We start from the raw sequence: 12,500 nt of genomic DNA, 5'->3' as shown, positions 1-12,500 counted from the left end.
GAGTTATTGATATCTGATCCATAATCCATCAGCTGATCGGTCAGTCAGTTGAGCTGCAACGTTTGCAGGAACAAGTGCAATACAAATCAAGGTTATCATCATTCAGTGTTCTTTTCTCACTTTAAAACAGGTCATTGTGCCCCTGTATCGGTGTGGTAACAGTGTATTTCCTCGAGTAACGACATTGTATTGACATGCTGTGACAGTTATGACCGTGTAATGACGTTGTATTGTGTTGGAGTTGGAGATAATTGAGGTGTTCACGATGAAAGCCTCTGTGTGTGTCTACGTGTGTGTGTGTGTGTGTGTGTGTGTGTGTGTGTGTATGTGTGTGCATGCATGCGTGCGTGCGTGTGTGACGATGGTGTTTTAGATAAGACTAGCTGGAGTCGTTTGGTTCTCAGCGAACCATTCCAGATGGGAACAAGAACAAAACGTCGATGTTTTTTTGGAAAAGAGCTGTTGTTAGAAATGTGACGATCATGCCTCGACACCCAGAGGTGTGTGGTGTGGTGTTGTGTTGTGCTGTGGTGTGGTGTGTATCCCTCTGGCTGTGACGCCCTCGTTCCCCGCCCCCCGCCCTCTCTCCACCCACCTCCGCTCATTGTAATGCATGGGACGGAATGAGGACGGGTATCAGACGCTATCAGAGGTGCATGCATCACAATGAGCCTCCGTCTCCATCTGCCTCCCCTGGTGGTCTGGCTGAGATGACTACTGTAGATATATATATATAGATATATATATATATATATTAGATATCTCATCCTTATACACACACACACACACACACACATGTTCACGTGCACACACGCACATATATATGCCCACACAAACAAGAAAACACACACACACACATACACACACACACAAACAAGAGAACACACACACACACACACAAGAAAACACATGCACACACACACATACACACACAGGCACGCACACACATGCACACACACATACACATGCACACACACACACACGTACACACACGTACACACGCAGACACACACACACACACACACACACCCACGCACATGCACACACACAAGAAAACACATGCACACACACACACATACACACACACACACACACACACACACACACACACACACACACTCTAACTCTCTTCATATCCTGCCCGGTAGCGTCTCCTCTCTATTCCCTCTGAGGCGTTGTGTAAATAAGAGCGTGTCTGCCTCCCTCTCAGCCACATCATTCCTTATTCCATCTAGTTGTCCATGTTTTCAGAAACAGTGTTTCGCCCACCTCTGTCTGCCATCGATGTGTGTTTAGGTTCCATTCCACATCTCTCTGAAATGTACCGTATTCACGCGGGAATGTAAATGAAATGTCATTCGTTTACATTTACTGTACGTATCGGCAGTTGGAAAACAAATTTCCGCTGAACAATTTGAGTCCATTTCTAACGGCGGTACCCCAGGGGAGGCTGTTGGAGGCAGACAGCGGAGGACGGGTTTAGTGACGCTGTTGTCAAACGCGTCCAGCGCCCTGCATACGTAACAGGACAGTGAAGCAGGTGGTCTTCCTTGGTGCTCTACACTCCAAAACCGCTTGGATCTGAAATCAAACAGCGACCGTGAATTTAAAGTAGACATCCTCTGCTTTTATTTGATGCTATTTGTGCAATGCACATCGATATCAGTTTCGCCATTCAGAAATGACAACACTTATTATAAATCCCCCCCCCCCCCCCCCCCCATGTTGTCTACTGGTATTGAAGACAATTCCTGGAAATCAAAAAAGTCACTCTTCATCCATTTGAAAGGCTTTTATTTAAATGATTCGTTGTGGCATGTTTAATACGACAGCAGAGATGAAGGCGTTGATGTGTTTGGACCTGGGCTATGTGGTCGTCCAGGAGAAGAGACTTCTCAGAGAGAACAAATGGACTGTTTGAATTATCCAAATCAATACACAGTGTGGCTTCCTGTGAGCTTCACCAGTGGGAGTGTCAGTGAAACATCCCAGGAAAATTGAGACACTTATACAGTATTAAAATCTTAGAAGTCATATTCAGATGTTACAGCGTGTGTGTGTGTGTGTGTGTGTGTATGTTCTTGAGCATGTTACCGACCAGAGTATCGCTGTACTGTACAATACAATGTTAATATATAATAATATACGCCATTTAGCTGGTGCTTTTATCCAAAGCGACTTACATTTACAGTGAGTGTATACATTTTTCGGTATATATGGTCCCGGCGGGAATCGAACCCACAACCTACGCGTTGTTAGTGCCATGCTCCATGCTCTAGCGACTGAGCTACAGAGGACCACTATTGTCCCTTTCACACACACACGCACACACACACACAACCACCACAGAGGTTGGACACATCGAATAACCTCCCTCACACACACACACACACACACACACAAAACCACTGTGCAGTATGTAACACTTGGGGTTAGTCGTATGTGACGGGCGCTATCTCTCCCTAAAGGTTTCTACCACATAATAATTGTCTTTTGATCACAGCGATAAAGCACAAAAACTGTTGCAGGGGTGACTTTTATTGGACTATTACAACCATTTTTTGTCTAGTCCTTGCTGCGTGTGTGTGTGTGTCTGTGTGTCTGTGTGTGTGTCTGTGTGTGTGTCTGTGTGTGTGTCTCTGTGTGTGTGTGTGTGTGTGTGTGTGTGTGTGTGCGTGTGCATGTGCGTGCGCGCGTGAGGGAGGATATTAGATGTGTTCAGCCTCCGTGTGTGCATGTGTGCGTGTGTGTGTGTGTGTGTGTGTGTGTGCGTGTGTGTGTGTGTGTGTGTGTGTGCGTCTGCGTGTCTGTACCATTACACCACCTCAGTGTTCCATTTGCGCCTCCCTGTTTTTCTTGCAGTCTGACAGACCAGGTGATTCATCATGCCTGGTCTGTCAGGCCCTCACACACACACACACACACACACACACACACACACACACACACACACACACACACACACCAACCCCTCATATCCGCCTGACCCCACTCATCCCCCACTCCCTCCTCCCCCAGCCTCCCTTGATCCCCCCGCTCCCCCCTTCATGCCTCACACACACACACACACACACACACACACACACACACACACACACACACACTGACCCCTCATATCCACCAGACCTCTCTCATCCCTCCCCAGTCTATCTTGTCTGTCTATCTCCCTCCCCCCTCTGCTTCTCCCCCCCTGTCTCTCACCCCCCCCAGCCTCCCTTGACCCCCCCAAACCCCCCCCTCTAGGAGTGTGACAGGAATGTAATGTGTTGGGAGCTCTCCCCCCCTCCCTTTAATAGGCCAGGGTGAACTCCTCAGAGACCAATGACGAGTATTGATGAACTCTTTTGTTTCCTCTCTCTCCATCTCTCTCCTTCTCTCTCTCTCTCTCCCTCTCTCTCTCTCTCTCTCTCTCCCTCTCTCTCTCTCTCTCTCCTCCTCTCCTCAGCCCTCTCCCCACGGATGAAGGCCTTCACCTGATGGAGATCATCGCCCACAGAGCCAGACTGCAGATGACCGACTTCCTGGAGCTCTCGTGAGTGACCTTTCACCTTCCTCTGTCTACGGACGCTTTGGATTCAAGCTCGTAAAACAATTCCAAGGAATCTTAATATATAGAATATTATGTTAGATTAGATTAGATCAGATTCAACCTTATTGTCATTGCAGAGTGCCAGACAACGAAATGCAGTTTAGCATCTAACCAGAAGTGCAAATAGTAATATAAGAACATGATATAAGGCCCTGTCCACACCTATATGTTTTGTTGATAGACGTGGATTTCTAAATCCTAATTTTTGCCCCCTGAAAACGAATTGTTTTGTGAGTTTTTGGTATTCATCACGTCATCATGTGCGAAGATTTCTATGATCATGCGCACTGCAGCTGTTTGCTGTTCCCTCCAACGTCATATCCTAGCAGGTTTTTTGTACTTTGTACTCAAGAGTGATGCTCAAGAATACTTGGACTTCGCTGTCTGTCCAAACAAACAACTCCTTTCCCCGAGGCGGCATGTTGCTTACGAGGGGGAAATGTTGTATTTCGCAGTAACGCGGAAGAACCGGTAGTAGCTTTGTTTTCCTGGCGTCTGATTGGCCAGCGGGGCTCTGGGGTTAAAATTATATCGCCGACTACTGGTGTGGAATGCTCAATGACAGCGTTTATATTGCGTTCATGCGTATGCATGTGGATACAGATATTTTTATAAACATGCTCGTGTGGACGGTAATATTTTTATATACCAAAAACATTTATAAAAAAAACGTATTGCTGTGGACAAGGCCTAAAAAACCTGATATAAAAACATGAGAATATTAGTGATAGGTACAGTATGGCATGTACGGTAAAGAAAAGAGGTATATACAGTTAAGAGCTATGTACAGTTAAGGTAGCTTAAATACAGTATGTAATGTACAGATGTATAAAATAGGCTATATCAAAGATGTGCAATACTACAGTATGTGCAAAGGTAGTATTGTAATATCCACACAAAATGGCCTTTTCACATGTGAAATGTTAAACTGTAATTTTTTCCAGTCATTGTTGTCGTCCTTACAGTATCAGTGTGTGTGAGGTTATCTATCATAGGTGGTTTGGAATCAGAGGAGTTTGAGGATGTTGTTTAGTCTAATGGTAGACGCTTGGCTCTTCCATGTTAATGACCCGGGTTCGAGACCCCCCTTGTCACGGTCAGTCAGTAACTGTATGGTATTGTAGCATCATTGTAGCACATATCCATTTGTCTCTGTAGGCTACAACAGGGTAGCATTTTTTGTACAATCCTTGGTGTGTGTGTGTGTGTGTGTGTGTGTGTGTGTGTGCGTGTGTGTGTGTGTGTGTGTGTGTGTGTGTAAGAGAGAGATTCTATGAGTGAGATATTATTCAAGCACTGTGTATGCTGTGTATGCTTCTGCCTTACACTATATGTGTGAGTGTGTGTGTGTGTGTGTGTGTGTGTGTGTGTGTGTGTGTGTGTGTGTGTGTGAAAAGGTGCACTGTCCCTCCCCAAGCAGCAACACACTAGCCCAGGCTCGGCTGATTCTTATTCTGGAAACGCTCCAGCTTGAGGGAAGGGGGAGGGGGGGGGGGTTGAGAAGACTGCAACTTGCTCACACACACACACACACACACACACACACACACAGACAGACTCACAGATTATTGACATGCAGGCCCATATGCTGCGGAGTGGCTGCCGCAATCTTTTATTAACAAGAGTGAACTCTCACTGAACTCCTCCTCTCCTCCTCCGACGTCGTTGTGTGTGTGCGTGTGTGTGTGTGTGTGTGTGTGTATGTGTGTGTGTGTGTGTTCCTCTCCACAGGTATCTGACTCCGCCCAGGTCTCCTGGGGAATGTGTGTTTGAACACCCGCACTTAGAATGCCATGAGCTTTTTGAAGCCCACGGACGAAATGGGTAGCATAGGGTAGTATAGAACTGACTGAGTGTGTGTGTGTGTGTGTGTGTGTGTGTGTGTGTGTGTGTGTGTGGGTGTGGGTGTGTGTGGGTGTGTGGGTGTGTGTGTACAGTATATCTCAAAAGTGAGTACACCCTTTAGATTTTTGCAAATATTCTGTTATATCCTTTCAGGGGATAACATTATCCTACTGAAACTTTGATATAACTTAAAGTAGTCAGTTTGCTGCTTGAATAACAGTATAGATGTATTGTCCTTTGAAAATTACTCAGTACACAGCTGTTAATGTCTAAACAGCTGGCAACAAAAGTGAGTACACCCCATAGTGAACATGTCCTAATTGTGCCCAATGATGTTGTTTTCCCGCCCTGGTGTCATGTGACTCGTTAGTGTTACAAGGATTCAGGTGTAAATGATAAGCAGGGCTGTTAAATTTGGTGTTTCGGGCGCAATTCTCTCTGAATGCTGGACAACATGGCACCTCATGGCAAGGAACTCTCTGAGCGGCTGAAAAAAAGGATTATTAGGCTTCACAAAGATGGCCTTGGCTATAAGAAGATTGCCAACACCCTGAAAATGAGTTGCAGCACAGTGGCTAAGATCATACAGCGGTTTTCCAGGACAGGTTCCACTCGGAACAGGCCTCGCCAGGGTCGACCAAAGAAGTTGAGTCCACGTGCTCAGCGTCATATCCAGAGGTTGGTTTCCAAAAATAGACGTGCGAGTACTTCCAGCATTGCTGCAGAGGTTGCAGAAGTGGGATGTCAGCCTGTCAGTGCCCAGACCATACGCCGCACACTGCATCAAATCGGTTTGTATGGCCGTCGCCCCAGACAGAAGCCTCTTCTGAAACCGATGCATAAGAAAGCCCGCAAACAGTTTGCTGAAGACAATGAATCCAAGAACATGAGTTACTGGAACCATGTCCTGTGGTCTGATGAGACCAAAATAAACCTGTTTGGGTCAGATGGTGTCCGGCGTGTGTGGCGGCACCCTGGTGAGGAGTACCAAGACAAATGTGTTTTGCCTACAGTCAAGCATGGTGGTGGCAGCATCATGGTCTGGGGCTGCATGAGTGCTGCCGGCACTGGGGAGCTGCATTTCATTGAGGGACACATGAATTCCAATATATACTGTGACATCCTGCAGCAGAGCATGATCCCCTCTCTTCGGAAACTGGGCCGTTTTTTAGGGCAGTTTTCCAACATGATAATGACCCTAAACACACCTCCAAGATGACAACGGCCTTGCTGAAGAAGCTGAAGGTTAAGGTGATGGACTGGCCAAGTATGTCTCCAGACCTAAACCCAATTGAGCACATGTGGGGCATCCTCAAGAGGAAGGTGGAGGAGTGCAAGGTGTCCAACATCCGTGGGCTCCGTGATGTCGTCATGGAGGAGTGGAAGAAGATTCCAGAAGCAACCTGTGCAGCTCTGGTGAATTCCATGCCCAGGAGGGTTAAAGCAGTGCTAGATAACAATGGTGGTCACACAAAATATTGACACTTTGGGCACAATTTAGACATGTTCACTATGGGGTGTACTCACTTTTGTTGCCAGCTGTTTAGACATTAACAGCTGTGTACTGAGTAATTGTCAATGGACAATAAATCTATACTGTTATTCAAGCAGCACACTGACTACTTTAAGTTAAGAAACTTAACTTAAGAAATCAAAGTTTCATTAAGATAGTGTTATCCCCTGAAAGGATGACAGAATATTTGCAAAAATCTAAAGGGTGTACTCACTGTATAAACAATGTATGTATGTACAGTATGTGTGTGTGTGTGTGTGTGTGTGTGTGTGTGTGTGTGTGTGTGTGTGTGTGTGTGTGTGTGTGTGGGTGTGTGTGTGTGTGTGTGTGTGTGTGTGTGTGTGTGTGTGTGTGTGTGTGTGTGTGTGAGTGTGTGTGTGTGTGTGTGTGTGTGTGTGTGTGTGTGTGTGTGTGTGTGTTGGGACCTCTGCCTTCCACCTACCCATTTCCCCACAACAAGCGCTCAGCTTGAAACAGTACATCAATGTGTGTGCAGCCAGATGTTTTACTGCAGGAAATAAAACGACTCACAAAATCACCCAGAACAACATCATCCTCCCACGGAGAGAGAGGGAGCCTCATCATCACCACCCGCCGCCGGTCCACCTACTACCGTCACGGTCACCGCTTCAGAAATAGGGAAAACGGCACTCTGTAACTGTAAAGATAGACTGGATATCGTAACGTTCTGTGTCGGAGGAGCGGGGAGGCAGATGGTATCCAGTGGTCTCACACAGAAGGATGTTTACTCCCGAGTAGAACTGACGTAGCGTAGCTCACAGCTTCGATTCTGGCCTTCGATCGACCTCTCCTGCATGTCGTCTCCTCTCTCTCTCTCTGTCTCTCTCTCTCTCTCTCTCTCTCTCTCTCTCTCTCTCTCTCTCTCTCTCTCTCTCTCTCTCTCTCTCTCTCTCTCACACACCCATCCTTCCTGTCAGTCATCGACTGTCTCTATCCCAATAGAGCAGAAAGGCCCTAAAAAGATATATATATATATATATTTTTTTAAATAGATCCGGCAAAACAGAATACAACACAACACGGACTTACTCAGAAATAAAGGCGAGAACACACACACACACACACACACACACACACACACACACACACACACACACACGTACTCCGAAAAACGGTGTTTGTCAATACGACAGCTTCCGTTTCTCAGGTCCTCAACACACGGCGCGCACACTGTGGAGCACCAGCGGGGAGTGAAGGGAAGGAAGGGTACATTAAGCCACAGTGATAATTAGACACAGGTGATTAGTGGACGAGTGAGGCGGCACAGTGGGTGGCCGGAGGGAGACACCTAGTGGCCGCATTGGGAAGTGCGATCCCCATCCGTAACAGGATATTAAACTGTGAAAATATATCAGTACAGTTTTGATGAATACATTATATTATAGTGTAAAAAATATAATAAGTACAGTTTTGACGAATCTGCATTATATTACACTGTAAAAATATAATAAGTTACATTTTGACGAATATACATAATAATACATTTTAAATAAAAATAAAAATATACAGTTTTGATGAATGTGTCTTCGGGAGTTGTGGCCTCGGGTTGACCTGCCATGTTAATAACACGGCCAGCATTCTGAAAATAAATACTAATAAATATGAATTTAATACATTCGGTATATCAGCAGGCGTCAGGCCTTCCTCGTCAGCGCAGAGCAACGCCACAAACACACACAGCTTCATCATAACGGCGCCATTCCGATGACTTGTATTCAAGCCTCCCGTTGAGGCTATTACGACCCGTTCATTCATCAGACGTCGACACCGCCACACTCGACCACATTAGCGCTACGCCACATGACACGATTTACCGCCAGAAACACCGCTATGAGGTAACGCGGCGGTGACAGGTGCTAGAACGTCTGGGTGGGAACCTTTAGTCATTATCTAACGACCGTGCTGATTGGTGGGCCACGTCGAGGGCCGGCAGGGTGATTGGACGACTGGAGGTCACGTGATGCTGTATTTCACATTTTGAATGCTCCCTCCACGCACGCACACACACACCCACCCACCCATGAAAGGGCGCGCGCACACACACACACACTCACTCACACACACACACACACACACACACACTCCTTTTCTGTTGAGCACCTGACAGTGTGTTGCGGCTGTGTGCTCTCTGAAGCTCTGTTCTCTGTTCCGTATTGAGTGTGTGTGTGTGTGTGTGTGTGTGTGTGTGTGTGTGTGTGTGTGTGTGTGTGTGTCTGTATTCAGCCCATGGGTGGCCCTTACAGCACAGGACTAATGTAAGCCTTTGTCTATGTCCCTGTGTGAAAGTGAAAGGGCCTTGCAATACAAGAGTGATGGATGGCTAAGAGAGATGGAGAGGGGGAGAGGGAGAGAGAGAGAGGGAGAGAGTGAGAGGGAGAGAGTGAGAGGGAGAGAGAGTGAGCGAGGGAGAGGGAGGGAGGGAGAGCGGGAGAGAGATCGAGAGGCAGTGAGAGGGAGGGAGGGAGTACAAGAGGGAGAGAGGGAAAGAGAGGGAAGGAGAGAGAGATGGAGAGAGTAAGAGAGAAAGATAGAGAGAGTAAGAGAGAGAGAGAGAGTATGGAGTTTTTCTGTGTCATCGCAGTGGTACCCCAGCAGGGGGAGCAGCCTAGACAATTTGTCCAAGCCACCACGCTTATTTGGGGGCTGTTGCCCTCCTAGTCACCTGCTCCTACAGTAGTAGCTACACACACACACACACACACACACACACACACACACACACTCTTACTATCATTCATAATTATAAAACATGGGCCATCAAATTTGAGCTATAGCCTATTAATATTACAATGAAAAACAGGACAGAATGTGAGGAGGGACACTCTGTCCCCTATGGCCAAGACACCTCAGCTTACCTCCATACCCCCCCCCCCCCCCACACACACACACACACTCACAGCCGTGTATTTAGTACATATTAATTGGTATCACCCTCCAAACATTGAGCCCATAGGCCACCCAGCCTCCCTCTGTCCTCTCTCCTCCTTCATGTCGTTTGTTAGTCAGAGCACTCTGTCTGTCTGTCTGTCTGTCTGTCTGTCTCCAGTTCACGGACACTGACAATGATGGTTGTTGTATAACCGTTCATTTCTGATTGTGTGAGTGCGTGCGTGTGTGTGTGTGTGTGTGTGTGTGTGTGTGTGTGCACGATGTGTGTGTGTGTGCGTATGCGTGCGTGTCTCTATAGACTCCCAATTTGAAAAAGAAAAAGGTTGGTGGGTGGTGGTGGTGGTGGGGGGGGGGTGTGGTGACGTAATGTCTGACTGACTCTGCGTGTCCTTTCTCAGTGTGACCACTAGGGGGAGAGAGGCACCTACTCTGCCTGATCCCAACAACCGTATAGACGATGTGACTAAAAACTAAAAAGACCTCATTCGCCGCGGATCATAATCCCTGAGTATGAGCGCCTGATGAACAACGACAGATTGACATTTTGGGGAGGAATGTGACTGGACGTGGTAATATCTGAACAGTCACCGAGAGAGGATGACGCTCTTTGCTTTGAGGCACGCAGGGCGAACGCCCCACTGGGCCGGAGAGAAGCATGAGCTCCCCAACCCGGCAAGGTCGTTTTTTACTTTTTACTTTTCCTGTTGTCATGTGGCTTTTTTTTTTGTTTGTTTTTGTTTTTGTTTATATAAACCCGCAGTATATTTGGGGGTGGCGACGTCCCCCCGTCCCCCCCCAACAACCAGTGTGTTCTGAAAATCAGATGAGTGATTCTGCTGTTGGGAGTCCTGATAGAGGTCCCTGGCAGGTTGATGCATCTCTTACAGACGTGACAAATCCATTCATCTCAGATGCAGCTGGAAGGGAGGTGGAGAATAACGGTCAGAACATAAAAGAATGGCGGACTGGCCGCCCGCCTCGATATACTGTAAAGGCCTGGGGAGGCTGGCGGAGGTAGGAATCGGAGGCCGTTGGAGGCTCGTTAGAATGGACGGAACGGTGTTCGACACGGTGCATGACATTGACCCTGTCCCCTGATGTCGACCTCCACCACTCTCTCCACTGTTACAGAACCAAAACTGATTTCAAGACTGGTTTCATTCGGTATCGTTAAAATACTGTCGAGAACCAGAAATACTGTACACAGGTTTGTGCTGTGGGAATAGGCTATCGCAAATAGGCTACCCAATACATGTTTGATGACACTTCATTAATGACATTAAAATATAATGGAAACCGGTAGAAAATATGTGACAGGGCATGGTTAAAAAGTCCTCAACTAGGGCAACATCTTTTTTCTGTTTTTTCCAGATTATGAAAGGGTAGATTGTAAGCTTTAAAATGATGTGCCATACATTGAAATCTGAAACAAGTTGAAGAAGTCATGGATAGTTTAATGGTGATACCCCCTGAACCACCGTACTGAGATATCTAGCCTCAAACTTCTTCAGAGACGTTTTTCACAGAGGTAATGGGTGGGAACAATAGCTGATTAACTCTAATCACCCTAATCACTCCCTCAAGACAACCACACCCTCAAGACAACCACTCCCCCATTACACTACCTGTCATTACCTACCTGTCATCTGTCAGTGGGGTTGTCAGCTAACCCTCAGGAAGCAAAATTGCAGGGCTGACACGTTTAAATAGCTAAATAATAATAATAATAATAATAATAATAATAATAATAATAATAATAATAATTCAAGATTCATGATTCATCATCATTTTATTGCCATGTGTGCCAAAAGTTTATTACGTCCCATTACAAGTACAAGAGAGTAAAATTCATGGCAATGGAAAAAATTAGGCAAGATACAATTGAGCAATACAATACAATGCAATACAATAATAGAATGGTAAAAAATAATAATGTTGTCTGTGTGCATTCATTTATCATTATAGTCCATAAAGCATCTAGTGGGACTTCGGCGTAGTTCCTTCCCATCCCATCTGGGCATCAAAGCTGTATTAAAAAAAGAAGACAGTACATTTCAAATGATTGCTCACTGTTACCAACACCACTTTTACGAAATAGCCTACTACTATCTTCATAAAATAGAATAGCTTATACAATGACAAAGACAAATACCTGAAGTGCTGGTGAAAACGAAAGCTAACTTATTTGCAAAACAGCGCCCCCGCCACCACGTCGGCGCAGTGCCACAATTGCAGTTAGAAATGACAGAAATCGCCCCGCGGTGGCGCAGCGGTCTAAGCATCAGTCTCTGGTGCAAGCTGCCCACTGGGGACTGGGATCGAAACCTGGTCTCGCCAGACCCGGGGCCCACGGGGAGCAGCATATTGGACGGCCGCTCCCGAGGGTGGTATAGGCTATTTCCGGATAAGGATCCGTCGCGCAACACCGCCCCCGTCTGGTGCCGGAATAACAGTGTTGGGCTCGAGGGGCCGGTAGCTAGTCTATCGGCTCTCTCATCTGGGCTGCCGGCCACGGGGTGCGCGTGTGGCCGATCCTACGCAATAGGCGACAGGGGATAATTGGACACTAGGTTGGGTATAATTGGATACTAAATTGGGTGAAAAAGGGATAAAAAAATCCCCCCCCCAAAAATAAAATAAATA

The 12,500-nt window shown here is 46.6% G+C and overlaps 1 protein-coding gene across 1 annotated transcript in view; it reads left to right on the top strand.

The window, feature by feature from the left end:
- Window positions 1-12,500, top strand: part of LOC308149772 (receptor-type tyrosine-protein phosphatase N2-like) — a gene marked incomplete at both ends in the record, with an annotated part of 180,364 nt that overhangs the window by 51,565 nt on the left and 116,299 nt on the right. Inside the window, one exon of the mRNA XM_080522662.1 lies at window positions 3,446-3,532. Within this exon, the coding sequence (XP_080378788.1) occupies window positions 3,446-3,532 (87 nt within the window). The remainder of the gene's footprint in view (window positions 1-3,445; window positions 3,533-12,500) is intronic.

This window comes from Nansenia antarctica (assembly GCF_963989245.1).
Source record: "Nansenia antarctica genome assembly, chromosome: 2".
NCBI lineage: Eukaryota > Metazoa > Chordata > Actinopteri > Argentiniformes > Microstomatidae > Nansenia > Nansenia antarctica.
The sequence above is the reverse complement of the archived record's forward strand: the minus strand, read 5'-3'. Positions and strand labels throughout refer to the sequence as shown.